The sequence below is a fragment of the Callospermophilus lateralis genome, chromosome 7 (genome assembly GCF_048772815.1).
Source record: "Callospermophilus lateralis isolate mCalLat2 chromosome 7, mCalLat2.hap1, whole genome shotgun sequence".
NCBI lineage: Eukaryota > Metazoa > Chordata > Mammalia > Rodentia > Sciuridae > Callospermophilus > Callospermophilus lateralis.
Window position 1 is genome coordinate 47,319,197 of NC_135311.1, and position 23,618 is coordinate 47,342,814.

Here is a 23,618-nt window from a genome sequence, read left to right on the forward strand (position 1 = left end):
AGACTTGAAAATAGTTTTCATAAATTTTTCTCCTCATAAAAGCTATAAGGATGCTTTAGCCCACCCTTGCCAACAGTATCATGGAAATACACTTCCAGAAATACTAGTTAAAAGATTTTATGGAGATATTACCCAACATATAACCCATAATTACAGCATTTAGAGAAAATGCCTGAGAGGAAAAAGTGATTTACTTATTGTCATTATTATTGTTATTTAGCCTTTCCTTCCATCTGGTAGGTGCTGCTTCTTTTATAACACAAAATTCATAAAGAGTTCTCACTGGAATATCCCTGGCCGTTATTATGGTAACTGGTGTCTCAATATAGAAATTCATGACATGCTTCCTGTTGTACAGGAAAGGTGGACTTTAGTCATGAATACAGCCTTCTCTAAACTTATTGTTTCTCAGATGGTGGGGTCTACCCAAATATAGATGAGATTTTAAAGGATCTGAGATGTTCCACACATCTTTAAGCAAGGGAGAAGTCTTGGCCTGTGTATACTACCTTACATGATGTGCCATGTTCTGGGCTGTTTTTATGGTGGGGAGAACCCTTGCGAGAATGTGCTCAAAGTGTGGCCACATTTTTGCCTTTTTAGGGAAGATATTTTTCTGGCTTTGATGTCTTAACACTGTCATAAGCGTAGGTCATGTGTTATGTGAACATACAGACACATATGCAAGTATACACTTTAAAAATAAGGAGAAAGGAAGAAAAGTAGATTGTTTAGAACATATTTTTCTCACTGTTTTCTCTGGAATGGTGAGTATAAATGAACGAAGTTGCTTTTTAAAAGGTTTAACTTGTTCTGCTTTTTGGGTAGGAATTGCCTAAACCAGTGTTGTCAGAATTTAGAATTTGTAAGAATCACCTAGGAAAGCATGTTAAAATGATGATCCTGTGCCCCATCTAGCAGTTCTGGGAAGGGGCCCAAGATCTGTCTTTTGTTTTTTTTTTTTAAATATTTATTTAGTTGTAGATGAACACACAGTATCTTTATTTATTTTTATGTGATGCTGAGGATTGAACCCAGTCCCTCACACATGCAAGGCAAGCACTTTACCACTGAGCTACAGCCTCAGCCCAAGAATCTGTCTTTTAACATAAACTACCTTAAGTGTTTTGATGCTGGTGACCTATGGCCTGTATTTTGAAAAAAATACTCAAGGTTTTTTGAAGCTGGAAGTACTGGAGCTTAGCTTGTTAGTTTCTTTTTCTATTTTTAATGACTTGACCGTATAATTTTTAAAGTACCTGTGGATTTGTAATCTGTATCACTTCAGGTTTTATAAAATAGAAGACTATTTGTCTTCCTGAAAATATTAGATCTGAACAAGCTAGATAATTTTAAAAAGTTCTAAGTCATTAGTTAGAAAAAGAAGTATGAAGCTTTTTTTTTTTTTTGTTAAAAATATCTGTTTTTTTTCCTTCTAACATCAGACTAACATCAGAAAACAGAGTGTCTCAAAGTAGAATTTTAGAAGTAAATTAGAAATTAAAAATGCCATTTTTGGTATTTAAGAAAACAAAACTTTCTAAGAATAACTGATTATTTTTCTATTTGATAAGTTAATCATTCTAATATTTATTCTGTCCTAGGTATAGTTCTCAGTAGGCTTTAATCATAAATTTGCCAATTTGTCCCATTTTATATGCATTATTAACTTTAAGTAAAATTAATATAAATTAGCATCCAGGAGACATCCTGTGTGGGACCACTGTTATGAAATGATTTGTAGAGCTGCATAAAATTAAGTTTCAAGCTCTTATGTTATTTTTTTAATTGGGAATTTCAGAAATGATGAGTGTATTCCATCAATTAAGTATAAAAACTAACTCAAATTCTTCTTCTTTTAGGGATTACAACATGGATTTTTTGACTTTGAGACATTTGATGTGGAGGAATATGAACATTATGAGGTTTGTATATTTAATATTTTTGCAAAATATAATTTTATATTGATTATTATTTTTCCCATCTAACTGCTAAATAAAAGCATTCTTGAATCCCCCCATCAATTGTTTTGTTTTTTCAGCTTTGTTTATTATCGTTGAACCAAGGATCACCAAAATTTTAATTTAGGAAAAAGTCATGTATCTCTATATATTCTCTTACCAAACTTGATTGACAATCACTTTGTACCTTTCGAAGAAAAAATAATTTTGAAGTATAGTTTGGTAAAATTATAAGCTACTGTTTTTTGAAAATTCAGTTTTATTTAAAACAAAACTGGATGTATACCTTACAGTGCTCTTGAGGGTATGTATTCTATTTTGAAGCAGAGTTGAATGCACTTAGTTCTAAGAGTTCATTGAACTTTTTCTCATGGCACTGTTATGAGGCTTTCAGGTGATGTTTTGCCTGTGCATTTAGGCAGTGGCTGTCCAGGCTGGGTCAGACCATAGCAGATGTTGAAGAAGGCCACTCTGTGAGCAGTGTATGGAGTCCAGAAGTTAACTTTTTCTGAAAGATGATAAGCCTGAGGAGTGTGAGGAGGCTTGACATTCTCTGAACATGAACTCATCTGCTTGGTGCCCGCAGGGAAGTAGGAAAATGCATCACTATTCTTTGAAAGACCAGGATGGCCTTCATGTTTTGGGCTCTAATCCAGGCTATGTCTACTTGAATATCCTGCCTGCATGTTACATTTAATGATTCTAAACAAATCTTTCATCCAAACAACGTCTTTTGCTTTGTTCATCTGTGTTGATGGTGTCACCATCCTACTGTTTGCCCAGATTCAAGACTAGAAGCATCCTTATTTTCCCCTCCCTAATCTAGTGTTTGAATTCCCGTCACTGGTGCCATAGGATGTGTTCCTCTCTTCCTTCCTCTCTCTTCTCACCCAGCCTAGGTCTCATATGGTCTCTCGTGGACTACTGTTGCTGCTCTCTGCCAGAGTGCCGGCCTTCTCCTCCCAGGCTGCCTGAGTAATCCTAAAACTGAGCTCTCATCTTATTTTCTTCTTGGCCCCAACTGGCTGTGGGTCCCATTGCCCTGCTGAAGGAGGATACTCTCTTCTGTCTGGAATTCTTGGCTCTGTTGAGCTCCACCTACCTCATGGCCTCATCTCCTGGTTCTGTACCATCTGCACTTTCTGTTCCAGCCCCTCTGAGCTGCTTACTTGCTGTTTCTCAAATGTCTCTGTGCCCCGGCTGAGCTTGCTTTCTCCTAGCTTTCCCCCTCCCTTAACTCTCCTCTCCTGACTGTACCTGTAGAGTATTCCCTTCCCGTTACTTTCATGTTTTATAATTTGTGTTTTCCTTTTTTCTCACATCATGGCTATGTGCCCACAAGCTTTATTTTCTTTATTGGATCATAAATACCCGATAGATGGGATTTGTCGAAGTGGAAAAACATACTGTTTTCTTCTTCAGAATATCTCAACATAATGAAATTGCTGCTTCTCCAAAAATTAATAAATTTAGTGCAATTTATTAAAAGTTCACAGTTTTTAAAAAACTATAGAAGTATTTTTGTGGCATTTGTATAGTAGCGAAAGAATCCTTTCTTCAAAAGAGAAAACTAGAAGCAAAGGAATGTACACCTAATAAGGAAGATGGTTGGATAATTTGTGGTACATGTACATCATGGATGTGATATGAACATTTTTTAAAAAATGAATTCAATGATACTACCTAGGATGATTTCTATATTATATTGTTGAAAAGACACAGAAGGGTGTTTATAATCCTTTTAAAATAAATAAAATATAACAAGACACTCCCATCTCATACATATTATATGTATGATGCTACATAATACATATTACGTGTATTGTATCATAGGCACAGAGCTGATATATTTTTTTTATTATTTTTTAAAAATCAATTCTTTAATTGTTTTTTTTTTGTTGGTTGTTCAAAACATTACAAAGGAGCTGATATATTTTGAAGCTAATGAAATTTAAATGTTGAGACCTCTTATTTGCATGGGTACCTGTTAATGTTCTATACCAATTCTATGATAGTAATTTTTTTGGGGGGGTATTAGAGATTAACCCAGGGGTGTCTTTTTATTTTTTATTTTGAATTGATGAGGGCCTTGCTAGTTTGCTGAATCTGGCCTTGAACTTGTGATCCTCTTGTCTCAGCCTTTCAAATCCCTGGGTATGTGCCACCTGTAGGAATACAGAATAAAAATTCTGTATTTTTAAAGTGAGTCTCCAAATTAGATAAATTTTAGGTCCTCCTCCCCAGAATAATTCAGATCTGTACTCCATATATGTAAGCATGGAGAAAAACAGATGGCCAAACACTAAAGCAATTTTAATAAAAAGAGAGGTTGGTGAGGGATGCAAAAGGAAAGGAAGGAATAAACACTACAATAAAGAGGACAAGCTCACTGATGTTTTACTTATTTCTTCATCCACTTCTTCCTCTCTTTCGCTCTGTCTTTTAACTTTGATGTCAATGTTCAAGGTGACTTGAAAGCACTGTTGAAAAACCTTAAGCGCACAGTACTCTTCAGTTCTTACATCCAACCAACCAAGCAACCAAGCAACCAACCAAACATCTGATGGGAGTGAGCTTCATCCTCTGAGCTAACAACCACCATCCAGGGATTGGGAGGGGAGTAGTCGGTTTTGGTGAACATTTGAAAAGTTTGCTGTCAAACATCTTCCGCTTTGAGAATGATGTATCTATTCCATCATAAAGCCCATAAAAGAGGAAAATCACAAATCGAAGTGTTTGGCATTTCATAAATGTTTGCTTTATGAATAAATGAGTAAAGAAAGGACTGTCTTTGCCAACACTCTGGGGCCCAGTCACTTCCTGCCAGAGCTTGGTGTCTTGCTGTCTGTCCTGCTCCGAGGGTGAGTCTAGACATTTGGCAAACTTCTGAGGAGGAGCTGAATGTCTACACTTCATTAACTCCAGCAGAGTCAGCATTCCAATGAAGGCATCGTAATTTTCAAAGTAAAATTTTATCACCAACAGCAATTTGTGAGAATATCACCTTGATGACTAGGGGATATTCAGGATGAGACCTTTCAAAGACACTTCCTCACTAAAGTACATTCAGTATATAACATGGCTCAAGAAAAAGCCTAAACCAACAAGACTTTGTCTCTAGGTGATATTAAAGGGGACTTTTATGATCAGAATGCTACTTACAAATGTAAACGTTGAGGACATCCAAACACGGGAGATATCTGTTGAATACAGTCTATATATAAACCTCTGCTCATTCTGCCAAAGGTTGTATCTGTCTTTATCCTGTAATTCAAAGATCTACAGCAGCACTGTCTACTAGAAATATTATGAGAGTCATATGTATTTTAAATATTCTAGTAGCTGCATTTAGAAAGGGTAAAAAAGAGAGAAAATTAATTTCAATTATAGATTTTACTTAATGTAATATATCTTAAATGCCATTTCAATCTGTAGCCAATACAAAATTATTGAGATATTTTACATTTTTAAAAAATTTGTTCTTTTTAGTTATTCATGACAGTATATTTTGATATATTTATACAAACATGGAGTATATTTTATTTTAATTAGGATCTCTGTCTTGTGGTTGTATATGATGTGGAGAATTCACTGTGGTATATTCATATATGTACATAGGAAAGTTATGTCAGAGTCATTCAACTGTCTTTCCAATTCTCATCCACACTCCCTTCCCTTCATCTAATCAAATGAACTTCTATTCTTCCCCCTCCCTAGTTTGTTAGCATCCACATATCAGAGAGAACATTTGGCATTTGGTTTTCTGAGATTGGCTTATTTTGCTTAGCATTTTAGTCTCCAGATCCACCTATCCATTTACTAGCAAAAGACATAAAGTCATTTTTTATGTCTGAGTAATATTCCATTGTGTATATATACCACATTTTCTTTATCCATTCATCTGTTGAAGGGCACCTAGGTTGGTTCTGTAGTTTAGCTATTGTGAATTGAGCTCCTCTAAACATTGATGTGTTACTAGAGTATGCTGATTTTAAGTCCTTAATGAGAAAAGTGAAGCAGGAGGCATCACAATACCAGACCTTATACTGCAGAGCTATAGTAACAAAAACAGCATGGTATTGGCACCAAAACAGACATGAAGAGCAACAGAACAGAATAGGAGATGCAGAGACAAACCCACATAAATATAGTTATCTCCTACTAAACAAAAGTGCTAAAAACATACATTGGAGAAAAGATACCTTCTTCAACAAATGGTGCTGGCAAAACTGGAAATCCATAGAGAGCAGAATGAAATTGAAGCCCTATCTCTCACTCTGCACAAAACTCAACCCAAAGTGGATCAAAGACCTAGGCATTACTCATTTTACAGTTTTTAAGTGCTTTGAGATCTAGTGTGTGCTTTACACTGTGGCATACCTTAATTTGGTGTGGAAACATTAGTACATAGAAGCCACATGTAGCTAGAGTGCAGACTCTGCAAGAATGGCAGGCTGGCTAGGGTGCTAGCATAGTCCATCAGTGTGACAGGAAGCCTAGCAGAAGCAGAAGCGGTTATATTTCTTGCTTTTTGTGATCTAATTGTTCACTGGAGAGTTCATTTCAAGGCCTTGTCATGTTCAGAAAGCTTGGGGTAAGATATCTCAGGCTCTTGCTTTATTTTCATGTGACTTGCAAATGGCACATCACATTAAGTCTTGATATAAGCAAGAGGGCTGGTTTCTATTTTGTGAAAGTCTTTCAAAACTTGGTCTTTCCAGGTCCTTTGCCAACCTCTTCTGCAGTCCCTTACGTTTGCACTAATCAAAAGATGCAATTCTGGCAGCTATGCAGGGAAGGTCCAGAAAAGGAACTGCAACTTTTGGTAATCCAAAGTTTCCTGTAGGCATCAGTGTCAGACATTCCTACCTTTTCCTACAGGCTTCTTAAGGTATTCTCAGAGAACTTGAAGACTAAGAGAGCAACCACTGCTTTGAAGTCTAGCCATAGACCAGTTCAGAAATTAAAATAAATAAATAAATAAATAAACCTTTTGTCCTAGGCAAAAACAATGAGGATGAAAGAGTTTGCATATTCTTCTAAATAATGTGTCTGTAGGTGTGTGAGAAACTCTATGCTCTCCAGTAGCAAAGTTAGAGGTTAATGCTTAGAAGACCCTCAGTGTGCCTTCAGTCAGCTTTCTTTTTTGGGGGAGGTTACTGTCCTTACCAAACACGCCTATGCCTGTATTCCACTGATCACTAACGATCCTACACTTAAGCAGTCATTATTCATCAGAGAGAACCTGATGTCTTTGGTTTGTTGTCCTAGTTGTCCTTAAAGAGGCATTTCAATGTTTACCAGAGACTTGCTGTTTTTGATGATGTCCTTATGTTATCCATACACAGAGGAACTCACAGAAAACCACAGAGGAAGTGTCATGCTGTAGCAGTGCCCTGTCCTTAGTTGTGGGTGTGGGAAGAAATGCAGAGAAGCCCTGCTCCCATGACAGCCCACGGGGGCGCCTCCTCTGTAGCTTGCACTTATTATTTCCATCCAGCATTTGGCCCCTGCAATCTCCACGAGCTGCCTTTTGGAAATTAGATGGAGACTGAAGTTCAAAAACTACTACAAAGCTGAGAAATTGCTTTGACGTCTTTCTTTGAGCTTTTGGTATTTGCCATTGTCCGCCTCCCACTCCACCCAAATCATTCCTTTTTTTTTTTTTTTTTTTTTTGGTAAAAATATTAAAAGCACTTCCTGTGAAGTAGTTCTGTCAGTACAAAAATATTGTCTAGAACATCAGGGTGTTTTCGAAAACTTGACCCTGTGCTTCACACACTGACAAGCCCAGGCCACATCTTTACATTGGCTACTTCATGCAAGAGAGAGCTGCACTTGGCTACTGCTTCTCCGATGACAGAGGCTTACCTGGGAGTGGAGTCACTCACAGGGCTTCCTTTTGTTTCTCATGATGCCACACAGAGAAAATGATAACACTTGCTCAACACCCTGGGATCATAACTGAGCTGTTGGCAACTGGCCTGGGTACTCTGGCTGTCCCAGTCCTTGCTCAAGCAACTCCATGGTTGGTCACTCTGGTTAGGAAACTTTGTTTTACCAAAATAACAATGTACAAATAAACATTTGCTATAAGAGAGTCAAGAAGCCACCTTATTCTCTTCATGGCCTCAATCTAACAACTTTTCATTTGTTTATTGAGCAGATATCAAGTGCCTCCTATTAGCTCACTATATTTGCTAGGTCCATCACTCTTATCACCTTAAGTCACAGCATCCGCCTTATTCTGCAGAAGTTATCCTGTTTGATTCTGGCCACCAGCTGTCATCTCTGCTTCTCACGTTAGTTGTCATGCAGAGTTTCTCACTGATCCAGAACAGGCCGAATATGTAATGTTTGACTCCCGAGACATTTCAGCAATTCACAAGTCATCTGTATTGCCATCTTCCCTGGTAGGGTGCTCTTTGGGGGAGAAGAGCATTGCTGTTCTAGAGAGTAATGTCAGGTTATCTGGAGACTATTTGGGAGAAAGCACTGGTCTGTTCTAAAGGTCTGCTGTAGGTGTCTTTACCCTTGGGCCTTTGGGGCAAGTCTTCACATTAGTATCAGAGTCGATGTTTTAAAAACAAAATCTGATTATATCATTCCCCTATTTTAAGTCCTTTGTGGGTTCCACACTGACAAACATCAGGGAAGAAATGTAAATTTTTACTGTGGCACAAAAGCCTCCTTCCTCTCCACTCTTTCCTTTTCCATCCATGCAGCTGCCCAGATGCGCACTGCTTCACGCTCTTGTCCCTGTGGACATGCTTTTGCTTCCTACTCCCGCCCGCGATCCCTTCTTTTCTCCCACGATCTTTACGTGGCTGACTGTGAAGTCATTCTCAGCCTGTGGAGTCTCATTCAAGCAGTGTTTTGTGATTGTTCTTCCACAGCTGCGTCTCCCCTGCACTGTGGATGCTTGTGGGCAGGAACTAGGTCCTATTTCTCTTTATATGAATAAGTAACCTAGTAGCACAGTACATGCGTAGTGGGCAGTCTTTAAATGTTTCTGAAAAGAAAGAACTAAAGCTGTGAGTGAATGAATACTTAGAAAGGAGTACAGCACCATTTCAAGATATTTTGTGTGATCTATTTTCAGTAGAAAGTGACTAAGTGTTATTAATTAAAGATCCATTCTGATTTTATAGTAACATTCCGTGGAACAGATTTTACTCTGGTAGACAACTTCTTGAAATAGTGTTTCTTTCTTTCATTATCAACCAATCTGTGCTGCAATCTCTTCTTTAAAAAAAAAATCAGTTCTTTCCAGTATTGAGTACTAGTTATTGCAATCTAAGATCAGGTCTGCATGTAATGTGCTGTTAGTTTTCTACATGACCAGGCACTGTCCCCAGATTGACTGTATCCTTCAAGGACCAAGAGGTGTAGACTCCTCATTTTGTCCTTTAGCATATCCTGTGGGAATGAGTAAAGTTTGTTAGATCTCCCATGTCAACAAGTCACCTCAGGTCAACAGCAAGAGTCAGTGCTGTTGAGCACTTAAAAGGATGATGTTCAAAGCTTTGCTTTGGATTAAGAATTTGTAAACTGGAATATAATGTGGATGATGCTTGGTCTGCCATCTTCAGTTGTTCATAGATTGTGGACTGGGAAAAGGAGCTCCCCTGTCATAGGAACTGGGGTCAAGCAAGCCTCAGAATGCAGGCATGTGGGCATGTCCTCACCACCAGGAGCAATTATAGAGGTGTTCCTCCCATGGTGATCGAACCATTAGAAGAACTATTAGAAGCATTCCCCTGGAGCCATCCTAGAGAATTGATTTCATCATTCAAAGGCCACAAGATTTCAGAGCAAAAATTTCTTTCTGGCCATTGCATCTGCTAAAGTGAAGGTACCTGGTGTTTCCTCATCTGCTCATAAATCATACCCATTGCTAGTTAAAGATCATGTTGGTTAAGTCTATAAAATGTTTAGAGGCCTACCCTGTCCTAAGCAATTTCCCATGGTTTTTTTTTTTTCTCCCTTCCTCTTTAATTACTGGTCTTTGTCTTTTCTTTTGCCTCCAAACTTCTTAAGAGAGCAGTCTGTATTCTACAACTAATTATGGTCTGGTTTATACCTACATAACTCCACTGAAACTGTTGCAACACAGAAGTGAGAAAAACAAATGGCGGCGCTTGGGTCTTCTTCCTATTTGATTTGCCCTGTGGCCACTCTCTAATTCTGGAAACTTAACCTTCCTACTCTAACTTCTGAGGTGCTGTCTCTTGCATTTCTCCCTCTGGTCTTCTTTCTTAACCCGTCTTGCCAGTCCTTTCTCTGCATTTGCTCTCTCCAGTACTTTGCTCTCCTGGGGGCCTCATGATTTCTGGTATACACACATTTCACGATTGAAAGAACCTGCGTTTGAGCTTCAGCAACCATAATATATGTGTGCTGCCGTCCCCAGACCTTATGTCTTGACAATGGCATCAGCAAACGTGCCCTGCAGTTTTGCTGCTGTTTTATCAGCGGAGGTATTCACTGGTCTGGACTGTGGGAGCAACCCTCCAGCTCTGAAGCTGTCTCCCTCCTCCCGCCATGGCTGGCAGAGATGAAGTAATCATCCACACGGGACACTCCTCTTTCCCTCCACCACACCGTCTCTCTCAAAGTCAGATCTAAATTAATAAACTAAAGTTTATCACTTAAAGCCAAAGTGCATGGAAACTTAATTTAAACCAAACAACTCAAATATTTACTTGGCTTTAAGCTCATAAAGGGCCCATCTCGACAGCATATTCACCTTTATGTAGTACAACTACACTGTCAACACTAATTAATTGTTTTAGAAATTAGGTAAATATAAAGGGTGCACTTTCAAAATGAATTTAAAAACAGACTTTGTAGTTCTATCTTAATTTTTAAAAAGAGTCTTTGTGCCAACCTTATACCTCTTGTGTATTTCTGTGGTGACATTTGTCAAAATTTAGTACAACTCTTCTTTAAAGGATAAAATGGTGGTGGTAATGCTATCTGCCTCATAGTGTTGCTGTGTAGAGTAAGTGAGTGGCACAGAGTCAGGTCTGTATGTGTTTACTGCTGTTACTGTTACTTCCATTTGTCTTTGGACTCCTTAAAAGAACAGAGAAAATGCTTTTTATTATTTTATGTGACACTAAGTTGTAGTCCTTGATATTTAATAAAGACTCAGCAAACACTTTTTTATTATTATTTTTTAAATATACGACAGCAGTGGAAAGCATTACAAGCATTATTGCACATATAGGGCATAATTTTTCGTATCTTTGTAATAAAGTATGTTCACATCAATTTATGCCTTTATACACGTACTTTGTTGTTGTTTTTTTGCATTACAATTCTTAATATACATATATACCACAATTTTTGAATCTCTGTATATAAAGTATGTTGACACCCAATTCAAGTCTTATTTGTATGATGATGTCTATTACATTCCACCATCCTTGCTAATCCCCTGCCCCCTCTCTTTCCTTCCCACCTATCTTCCCTATCTAGAATTCCCTCTCTACCCCACTATGAGTCAACTTCCTTATATCAGAGAAAACATTCAGCATTTGTTTTTTTGGGATTGGCTGACTTCACTTAACATTATCTTCTCCAACACCATCCATTTACCTGCAAATGCCATGATTTTGTTCTTTTTTAATGCTGAGTAAAATTCCATTGTGTGTATATGCCACATTTTTTAAATCCATTCATCCACCGAAGGACATCTAGGTTGGCTCCATAGTTTGGCTATTGTGAATTGTGCTGCTATAAACATTGATGTGGCTGTGTCCCTGTAGTATGCTGTTTTTAAGTCCTTTGGGTATAATCCGAGGAGAGGAATAGCTGGGTCAAATGGTGGTTCCATTCCCAGATTTCCAAGGAATCTCCATACTGCTTTCCAAATTGGCTGCACCAATTTGCAGTCCCATCAGCAATGTATGAATGTACCTTTTTCTCCACGTCCTCGCCAACACTTATTGTTGTTTGTCTTCATAATCGCTGCCATTCTGACTGGAGTGAGCTGATATCTTAGAGTAGTTTTGATTTGCATTTCTCTGACTGCTAGAGATGATTAGTATTTTTTCATATATTTGTTGATTGATTGTATATCCTCTTCTGAGAAGTATCTGTTCAGCTCCTGGCTCATTTGTTGATTGGGTTATTTGTTTTTTTAGTATTTAGCTTTTTGAGTTCTTTATATACCCTACAGATTAGTTCAGTAAATATTTGAGTGAATGTTGAATTGTGCTCAAAATTATTTATGTTGTCTGAGAAATCACATCAATAAAAGGAATCAGTCTCTTATTTGTCAACTTCAGGACTACTTTTTTTTTTTTTTTTTTTTTAACTGCAGGCTTATAACAATGGCAAATAAGCCAAATATTTTTAAATATATAAGTGGACAATATTTGTGACTGTTACAACAGAGGCACAGATGTATTTCTGAGAAGTTGTAAAAATCTGTGCTTTCAAAGCAAATTATATTTTAAGTGCACCAGGAGAGTTAGCTATTCAAAAGAAATCTGTTGAATCTTTTGTGGACTGAAAGCTCCTACAGTAAAGTTAATAATAGCACCTAAATGTCTCAGTTTCAGGAATTCACATCGTGTTTTGGGGTTTTCTCATAGTGTAGAACATCTATAGATTTTCTACATAGTATTTGGTAGGTGGTGACTTTATATTAGAAAAGGCTAAATCCTACTCTTACCTCATCCTTGCTTCCAAGTTTCTTTATAAAATGTGGTAGGGTTGGAAAGTACCTTGAGTTCCTGTCTGATCTAGGTTTCTTTGAAGTGGGTGTGTGTGTTTGCTTGAAAAACCAACTTATTTTAAATGTTCTATTATTGTTACATATTAGCATTTGTATAATTCACTGTGAAAGGAGACACATATATTAATTTTGGAAGGTTACCCAGGTAAGCTTATGTTAGGTTAGCTAAAAGTTGTATCTTTCTTATTAAATTTTTTTTTCAGATCTAAGATCTTAATCTGTTACTTATTCTATCAACTTCATCTAGGCTGCTAAATATAGCCCAATATTATCTAATGTTTATCTTTTTGGATAGGAAAATTTGCAAACATAGTCTTTTGATTCTGAGAGGTCATGGCCTCTCTCCTATATGGTTGATTATAAAAGGTTACTGTTTAACCAAACAGATGTCTGTAGTCCAAATAAACAGATATAGCACAATTTATTTATCTGCCTAGTTGGTGGCCAAGGACACAGAAATAGTGAATGTGGAAACTGGATTTCTTCTTCTGTTCCTGAGAGCGGAGTTTAGACTTTTGATTAGACATACCCTTATTCTTGAATTTTTAAAGTATGTTTTAGCCTTAATAATTGCTCAAAATGGATATTGGGTCATTAATTTGAGACTTTTATTTAAACAGGAATTAATGTTTAATTATCATAAGAGTTGTATGTTTGATTCTTTATTCAAATGATTATAAATAGAGAGCCATGCATATGTATTGTGACATTCATGGTGTTGCTAAGCTTTTACTTAGAGCATTAGAGAGATATTATGTTATTACAATTAGATTAATGCAATGCTGACATAGCAGGATATCATGTAAAGGTTCATTTGTAACTTTATATAATTGAAAAGATACATCCTCATTTTCAAAATGAAAACGTATAGCCAACTTTTGATTTTCATGGAAGTGGTAATGTAATAGGTAATATAAATAGTGGCACCAGATTTCCTTGATGATATTATTCTAATTTAGTTAACAGATATTATTGAGTTCTTACAGTAGAGTGCAGATTCTTACTTAGCTCAGGTTCCTATTACTGAGGTCATCTTCTCCAGCCTTTTATATAGACACAGATGCCCCTTGAAGAGAACCATGTTATTTCCATTTCCCTGTCCTGAGATTGGAGACTAGGGAGGTGGGGTGGGAGTGGAATGTAGAGAAGACAGTGAAGAGGCAATACGATGGATTGCACAGTGTCTCCCAATTGCCTGCACTGTCCTGGGTAATCTTAGCCCTGTCCTGGTGTCCACGGGTTCAGAGGGAAGAAAAGAAAATGGAGGGGCTGATGGTATGGTAGAAGGTGGATGGCCTCTTTCTTGGTCTTGACCTTTTCTGAGTATTCCTTAGAGTGTATAGACTAGAGGATGACAACTGATGATCAGTCAGCCGATAGTATTTAAAAACCTAATTTAAAATAATCAACATTTTCCAGAGATCTGGGAGGTGAAGGCAGGAGGATCCAAGTTCAAGGCCAGTCTTGGCAATGTAGCAAGAGACCCTGTCTCAAAAAAAAAAAAAAAAGGTCTGTGGATGTAGCTCAGTGGTAGAGTATCCCTACGTTCAGTTACCAGTACTGCAAATAAATAAAATAAAACAAAAATAAAAGTTAGTATTTCAAAGGCAGATTTCACTTAAAAATAGGTTGGAAGGTTAGCCACACTCAAATTTCCTGCAGGGTGTCTAATTAGGTTGAGTGGAGGAGCAGCCACTTTTATTGCTAAACCTTGTTTGGGTTTGCAGCCCCTGCAGGAAACCTTGACTGACCCTGGCTTGTGGTGTACCTCTAGGATTTAATGAGTTTCTGTCCCTCCCTTCTGCCTCCTGCCATTTCATGGTCTTCAAATTAGAATCAACAACGGATATCAGCCCATAAAAATGTGTTCATCATAAACCTGACATTGATTTTTTTTTATTGTTTAAAGTCTGTTTATCATGTTCATGGAAATGCTTGTATCTCTCATTTTTTTTCTTACTTCTTTAATTTATTGCTACGATAACAGTGTTATTTTCATTTCATTTTATTTCAGAGTGACTAGGAGACAAACTTATTTTAAACAAAGTACCACACCTTAAATAAACAAACTTTTAATACAGCCTAAACTGTTCATAGTCTAGATAGAAGAATTCCTCAAGTGAATTAAATTCATAAATAACATTTTGAGAATCAGATGTATGTTTTTAAGTTTTATTACTTTGTTTTCATGTATGTCCAATTGGTCTAATACTAATAGTAGGAAAAGCAGTTTTATTTGTAAGGGTTTCCTAAATTATGTAAGAATTATAAAATATTTTTCTTCTCTTTTCTCACAAAAATCCTGCCAGCGAGTTGAAAATGGTGACTTCAACTGGATTGTTCCAGGAAAATTTTTAGCATTTAGTGGACCACATCCTAAAAGCAAAATTGAAAATGGTAGGTTTTTCTTCCTTTTACCCTCCAAACATTTATTTTAATTACTCTTTAATTTTTCAATTTCCTCAGATAACACTTTCTCTTGGTAATATTCTGCAGACTATTCAGGATGTATAAAATTGAATAGCAACCAGTGTGTTGAAGGTTAAACTTCCAGTAGGTGGAGCTATATCCACTCTTTTAAAACAAGCATGTTTTTTAGGTTGCCATAAATAGAATGTTTTCTTTATCCAGTCATTAAAGAAGAATTTGAGAAACAAACTGGTTACACCACTAAACAGATTGCTGAATTCTATAAATGTTTTTCAGATTCATTTTGCTGTAGAGAATCCCCAAGGTATTCTTGAGGAGTGTCATGTTGGATGATGATGGCGATGTGTGTTTAGTACTTACTGCATGATAGTTTCTAGCAATCATCTCAGTTAATATCCAGTAATTCTTCGATGTAGATTCTGTGATCCACACCTAAGGAGGAAGAAATGGCATCTTCTTAGTGGGGATTTGCCCAGGGTCACCTAGAAATGTGCAGAACTGGTACTCCAACTCAGAACTGGGCTCCTGAATATCACCACTGTACTATCTACTTAGTTCCTGTGAGACAAAGAGTACAAATTTTCTGATAGTAATTAAGCTACTTATTTACAGCACTGGGCATATGTATTCAGTAAAATGAAAACAAAACAAAACATACCTCTTGATTGCAACATGATTGGCTATGTGAAATTTGCCATTAATACTTGGTTTCTACTTACTCATATTTTTCCATGTCTTAACATCACCTAAGTGATATGTAATGATAGACACCAATGGTTTAAGATTAGTTCATAAGAGAAGTACATAAAATTGAAGAAAAAAATGTTATCCATGAACACAATAATTCCTATATACTTTCTGGTCATAGGAGTAGAGTGTATCAGTTTTCCTTGGGAACCTAATTTGAAACCTCTTATCTAGATTTACTCTTCTTACATCATCATCATCATCATCATCATCATCACCACCACTTCTGAAATCTAGTTTCATTATTACTCGTGTATTTGGATTTGATAGTTTTTTTGTTTCTACAAAGTATGTTTATCATTTCATATCTGTTACTAACTTGCAGGAAGTCCTGCTTGAATCATGGTTTTCCCCCCACCCCGTGGATAAGTAATCCAGGTTTAGAGTTTAAACTAATAGGGATCTCTATAGAGAAGCCAGAATTAGATCTTCTGAGTCATGAATTGGCTAAGGATTTTCATTTGGCTCTGTACATTGATTAATTAGCCTGCGTCATGTTGGGTTGTTAAGAATAACACATGGAGTACCTGAGGAAAGTGCTTTATAACAGTTGGTTGTTCAAGACAGGGCTGATTAAACCTACTTCTGTGAAAAAGTATTAGATTCAGGCCCAGGAAACCTCAGTAGATGTTCTGTTTGAGTAGTGGCTTTGTTGTTGGGAATTTGGCAAAGTTGAAAGAATTTTGCCATTTGGGATTCATGTGTTTCAGTTTTTCTTACAGAGGAGTTGGGAGGTATAATTTAAAAAGTTCTTTTAAAGTATTTTTATAGAGCTAATACATGCTTATTTTAAAAAGAGTGGAGAAAATGCAGATTGACTAATGAGCATAAACGTGACCTGTAATTCTACCCACGTTTACTAGTTTTACTAATTGGTAGTTGGAATTACAGTTGCTTTTTAATATCTTCCATCTGCTTCTCTTAACTTACTTTCTCAGTGTAGATATACATTGTATATGTCTATGCATATATAATACATATATTATACATTTATAATTTTTTTTTTACCAAAATAGGATCATAATATAATTATCATCTCACAGATAGCTTTTTTTTCACTTAACATGTCATGGATGTTTTCCATGGCAGTGTATATAGATTCGTGCTATCATTTTGGATGACTGCATTGTCTATTATTCCAGTCTATGACTGGGTCATAATTTTGTTAATTTATTTTAAATGAGATAAAAGTTGTTTAAAAAAACTGTTATGGGGCTGGGGATATAGCTCAGTTGGTAAAGTGCTTGCCTAGCATGCACAGGCTGTGGGTTCAATCCCCAGCAACCCCCCCAATAAAACAAAACAAAAACAAACAAACAAAAAACCCCAAAAAACTGCTATGGTTGGCATACCTATTCTTTCATATTTTATAGTTCTAGTTTCCTCTCTGAATTCTTAATAGAACCACTGAATAAAAGAACATGTATATTTTATGTTAATTTTTTTGGTGCTGGGGATTGAGTATAATTCTTAATTTAAAAAATCTTAAAAAACTTTTTTTTGGTTCCATATTGTAATATGGGGAAAGAATAATGGATGCCACTTGGTTATATGCCAGGAATGGTACTAAGCCTCTTGTGTTCATCATCTGTTCAGTGACCCACCATCTGTAGCAGGTGATGGTTAGTTTACGGAAGACAAGGAAACTTAAGAGAGTTACATATTGTCTGGGTTCATGCAGCCAGTATCAGGCTGTGGGACGACTCACATATAGGTCTTTTTAATTACAAATTCTGTGCTCTTTTAAATTTTATTACAGAGAATGTGCATGTTTACTATAGAATAATTTAGCAATACAGATAAAGACTAAAACTCTTAAAACTATGTAAGCAAGAAATAACTATTGTTAAGATATTGCTCTGTATACACCTTTTTCTTTATAACAGTTGTGTCCTCTCATTGAGAAAAAGGTCTGACAGTATTACTTTAATTTGTTGGTTTTTAAGATGGCTAGAACAATTTCATTTAAGATTGTCTTTGGTAGAATGCTGATATTTTACTGAAATCCCCATTTTAACATCTGGTGTTCATTAGAAGCTTCAACATTTTTTTGGTGAAGGGTTTTAACTTTGTAAACACTTTTGAATTTAAAATAAGTCTGTGTGGGAATTAATAAAATCGATCCGATTACAATTAGATCTTGGAACATTCCTTAGGTTTTTTTTTTTTTAATTAAAATTTTGAGAAACCCTGTATTTCTGAAGGTCATGTTAGGAGTTTGTTAGTAGAAAAGCTGAGATTTTTGAGGAATTAACAATCAAATAGCTGTTGCTAGGATGTAGCAAAAGGAAGCTCTACGCTCTAGGGAAGGGCCAGAATGCATTCTAGGAGTGTTCAGGGTGTTTGTGTCAACAGAGGGAACTAGCAGGCTCACTCAGCCATCTTGGTTCACATTGTTTTCATAGTGGGGAAAGAAGAATGCTATTTTTTTTTCTATTTAACAATTTTGAATTGTTGAATGATAGCAGGATAATGAAACAGATATTTTAGATTTCAGACTTATAAAGTCTTTTAAGTGGTAATGTCATTTAAATACACACACACACACACACCACCACCACCACCACCACCACCACCACATACACACTCAGGGATGGGGAAGTGGTGTAGAGGTGGAATAAGAAGCAGAATCCGAGCAATTTGAAGTATCAGCCTGCTCTTTTAATGAGAGCAGACTGGTGTAAAGACCCTGGGCAGGTTGAAGCGTGGCTTCTTGATCCCTTATTGGCTGTGTGAACTTCAGTGAGCTTCATAACTTCTAGGACCATCAGTTTCCTTGTACATCACAATGAGTGAAGTTTGATCACATTCAGGATGTTTGGTGAGGATTAGGAATATTATTTGAGTGGTTTGACCATGTCAGGTACACATTATGCTCTTATTAGTGCATTTCCATCTTTAACTCTTTTGTCCCATCATCCTGGATGTAGAATACTAATGAACACTTAAATTGAACAACAAATATACCACTCATGGGAATTATGAAATAATTACTGTTTTCAGAGGTCTATTCTTTTGAGAAAAGTAGTGGGTGAATGAGGAGAGCATTTGAAAAAAAAATTCTATATACATATGAAAATACATAAAAGATATATAAGCTCTGTATTATACTTTCCAACCTGTTTTATGCACCTGTGTCAATTTTGTTGAAATATTTGCAGAATTGAACATTTAGGACTTCACTGGTTAATGAACCTCATCAGCATTTTATATTTTCTGACATTACCTTGTTCCTTTTGCAGTTTTTTACTTTTAATAATGACTAGGTGGGCTGACTAGTCCACATTTGACTCTGCTGTTCTTAGTTTCACAACTTTAAAATGAGTGGCTGGAAAGAGATGAATTTTAAAATCATCTTCAGCTCTGAAGTTGTTTCTGTGTTGTGTCAGCACCACTGCTGGGCTGAGCCTGTGCCTCGCTGATGCCAGGGCACCACCTAGTGGCCAGATGCAGCTAGGGTGGGATGAATGTTGTAGCTCTGAGTGGGCTGCAGGACTCCCAGGGAGCATTTCACATTAAGCATCCAAATACATTGATAACTCACACACCGTTGCTGAGAGGTCATGGGATATCTTCATTATTAGTTGTCTGTAAGTAATTTGAAGCAGTTTTAAGAATTAAACAAAACCAAAATCAAAATCCTGCTCACCAACTCTAGGAAGTACAGCTCCTAATACTCATGTCATGTTCTCTGGTTTGGAGGTCTTACAGATAGAGTCAAGTTGAGTCTTACAAAAAACCAGCTTCAGGACAGATGTTGAAATCTGCCTGCCAGGGTCCAAATGCTATCTCTTAGAACGTGTGTGTGCATGGATCAGTTAGCTTTCCAGGCACCAGTAATCTGAGTAATTGAAGGGTTTAGTGTGATAATTCACATGGAACACTCAGCATAGTGACTGGCACATTATAAGTGCTCAATAAATGTTAGGTGCGATTATGATTAGTATTTAAATGTCTGTTGTCATTTTTTATAGTTATGTTTTGTGTCCATTTCTCAAAAGATATCCATCATTTCTTTTTCATAGTGTGTTTTTGGTGTATTAGCTAAACCTTCATTTACTCCTGATAGAAATTCATGTAAGAAAAGAGATTCTTACATCTTGATTGTACAGAGGAAGGGATGGGCATCAAGCCAGGAGGTGTCATCACAGAGGTAAAAGGAATTCCAGGAATAAGGCAGGCTCCCATTGGCTTACCATACCTAGGGAAAACTCCCCAGGTGTTTGGAGTCCCTCTACTTCTCACTTCTTGCATAATAGAAAAGCTCTTATTTCCTCATGCTAACCAGGGTTCTTCTCCCCCTTAGTCTGTAAACTTGTTGCTAGGAAATAATTTGAGTAAATAAACCAACTAGGAAAACAGACTTGATTTTCCAAGTAGAAGAGCATGTGTTTTCTCTTCATGTGTGTGCGTACAAATTGCTGTTTCTATACAGAAGATGTTAAATTATCTCTATTTCCTCTTTGTTCAATAACAGCATGGCCTATGAGAATCATGTATTTGAATTAGGATTAGTTAGGCCTGGATTCCAATTCTGCCTCCATTTTTTGTGACCTTGGCAAAGTCTTCCAATTAGGGAACTTGGTTACAGACAGTAGAGTCAACTATGGTAAATTAAACTAAAAAGGCATTTATCTGAATATGTTGGGTAGCTCACTGACTCCAAGAGAAAGCTGGGAATTAAGTTTAGAAAACACAGAAGATCCTTGGGAGACAGTGTATCTGCAGGGTCCAGGCAGGAAATGGGAACCATACTGGGTACTCCAAACAGAAGGAATTTAACTCCTGGAGTCTGTTACAAAATAGTCTAAACAATAAAATAGGCAACATTGTAGAATCTAAATATTATGCAAAAGACAGCTAGTACCTTTAAGGTTGGGACTGGGGAGAGAAAGTGGAACTACCAGAGCCTGGGAGCATTGAGGGAGGAGTCAGATGACTGGAACTCAGACCCGTGGAGGTCATGCTCCACAGTAGTGTTTGGATTGGAGACTGAGGAGTAGAGACCAGACGGCTGGGTTCTGGTCCTGAGGTGAGTGCAGCAGGCTAGTCCTGGGAGTGCCACAGTTGGTTGGGAGCTCTGGCTGCTCTCTTCTTTGGTTGCTGATGTGATGCTGATGGGAGATCGGGAAGAAGGCCCTTTCCTGGTTGCCCTTTAGTGCCGCCTATTTTTAGAATCAGCAGAAGGCCATCTAGATAGGTAGTCTGGCAAAGACAATATGTGGGCCTGAGCCCCAGCCTCATGGTGCAGGGTATTAAAGGGTTGGATTGGAGCTGAGAGAAAATGAAAAGGACAAGCACAAGATCCAAGGCAGCAGAAAATACAGCCAAAGAAACAGTGCAGAAGCCATCTGGCTTTGCAGGCTGCTCCTGCTGCTGCCTTGGAGCCCCATTTACAATGAAGTCATTTCACTTAGCTGGTGTGCCATGAGTCAGTGGGCCCTTGATGGGTTACAGATGTGGGAATCAGTATGCTGGGGGTAGCCCTCTTAACCCTTAGGGCTGCTAGGCAAGGCCTGCAGTGGCCAAAGCCTTCACTGGTCACCTCGGCTGATTGGCCTTGACTAGGTCTGGTTTGTGACTCAGTTGATTCTGTGGCTCCCAGGAATGCTCACATGGGTGGTGGACATTGCCAGGGAGTTTGGAAATTTAGCATCTCAGGTGCCCCCCTCCCCAATCAGAAAATGTTCACCAAAAAGTTCCTCTTTTAGCTTCTTTTTTCAAGTTAAAAAATATTTATATTTTAAACTGACAAAATTTTATGTATTCATGATATACAATATGATGTTTTAAAATAGTGTACATTGGTTAAGTCAAGTTTAATGTGTACATTGCCACTCATATTTATCATTTTTGTGTGTGGTGAGAACTCTTAAAATCTACTCTTAGTGACTTTCGAGTATCCAGTACATTATTATTAACTATAGATACCATGTTGTACAATAGATCTCTTGGACTTATTCCTCCTGTTTAACTGAATGTTTGTATCCTCAGCTTTTAGTGTCTCAATCTGTTAAATGTGATTAACCATCCTTTACAGGTTGTTTTGAGAATTAAAAGAGAAATTATATACAACTGTGGCTTGTATGTGGAAGGTGCTTTCTAATCATAGATCTATTCTGTGGAGGATTGTGCTCTATAGATTAAAGCTATATATCTGGTAAAAAATAGTTTTAGCTGTCTCTGAAATGTATTTGTTAAGTGAAAAATGACGTTTGAGGGGAAATAAAATCATCAAGAATCATCCCATCTCTTTTGTGCACATTCGAATACTTCAAGAATGCCTTTGCCTTGGGGATGGGAGGAGTACATGTGTTCCCAGGATTGGAATCCTAGAGGTTGAGATTTTGAACTTTAATGAGTTGTCTCAATACTTAGAGAAGGTTTTTGTTTTAACCTCCTCTGATGTTCACAGTTACTCAGGCGGCTTTTATGAGCTTCTGGAACCTTGTACACTTTCAAGAAACATGCTTTCTCCTGTGATTTATTGAGATTTCTGCACTTTGTTGTTGAGGGTGTGTGTCTGGGTTATGTAAGATGAATTGCGTGCCTTCTGCTTACGGCTCCTTTTCCCTTTAGGTTACCCTCTTCATGCTCCTGAAGCCTACTTCCCTTATTTCAAGAAGCATAACGTAACTGCAGTTGTGAGGCTGAACAAAAAGATCTATGAGGCGAAGCGCTTCACAGATGCTGGCTTCGAACACTATGACCTCTTCTTCATAGACGGCAGCACACCCAGCGACAACATCGTGAGAAGGTTCCTGAACATCTGTGAGAACACCGAAGGAGCGATTGCAGTTCACTGCAAAGGTGTGTGTGCGAGGGCTGCGTAGTCTTGGAGCTCATGGGAGCCCGTCACCGAAACCCAGAAAATAATGTAAAACAATTACCTAATGAGTTAGAAAACAATGGTTTTTAATTTTAGAAAACTGCATCATGAACCCATTTTAATAACCCCTTCCTAAAGAAAGAAAGGATTGCTTGGGCCTGGACAGTTAATGGTGTTGTGGCTTCTTGACAATGAAGGTTTTCTGACCTTAACCTTTCCAAGCCCCAGCTCGTCGACACTGTATGTCTCAAGGGGAAATATCAGCAGTGATGTCCTTAGACTGGCAGGAGCAGCTTTGACTAGGTCAAATGGCCAAGAAGCAAGTGTCATTAGTTCTCCTTTCTCCTTTTCTTTTAGAATTGCTCATCTCTTCTCCATCTTTTTCTACCCATCTGACATTTGGTGTTTCCATTCTTTGATCCAGCTTTCTAGAACCTCCTTTCACCCCTTGTGCCTCCTTTTCCTGTTTGTCTTTTGCATCACGGAGCTGAGTGTCTTCCTTGCCCCCTGCAGGGGTAATAACCCTGCTCACTTGCCAATGATGGGGATTGCCTCTTAGAATGAATGGAAAGACATAGTTGTGTAAATGAATCTCTGGTCTCTGGGGTGGATACTTTGGGGGTAGGGATTGTTCAGAGTAAAGAAGGCATAGGGTTGTCACATTTAGCAAACAAGAATACAGGATGCCCAATTTAATTTTAATATTATATAAACAGTGAATTTTTTTTTAGTAAAAGTACATCCTAAATATTGCATGGAGTGCATGTTGTTTTTTACATGGCAACATTATGTCATCTACCTAGAAAATATGAATGGCATTTGATTATCTAAGCTTGGTTTTTAGACTCCTAGGAGGTCAACTTCTAGTTTAGAATTTCCAGTCTGGTGGAAGATATTTTATGGG

At 37.5% G+C, this 23,618-nt stretch overlaps 1 protein-coding gene across 3 annotated transcripts in view; it reads left to right on the top strand.

The window, feature by feature from the left end:
- Cdc14a (cell division cycle 14A) overlaps positions 1-23,618 on the top strand; it is a 165,785-nt gene that overhangs the window by 77,816 nt on the left and 64,351 nt on the right. For all 3 annotated transcript variants that reach the window (XM_076861692.1, XM_076861689.1, XM_076861690.1), the window contains 3 exons: positions 1,863-1,925; positions 15,018-15,105; positions 22,465-22,695. In XM_076861692.1, coding sequence (XP_076717807.1) covers positions 1,863-1,925; positions 15,018-15,105; positions 22,465-22,695 — 382 coding nt within the window. The remainder of the gene's footprint in view (positions 1-1,862; positions 1,926-15,017; positions 15,106-22,464; positions 22,696-23,618) is intronic.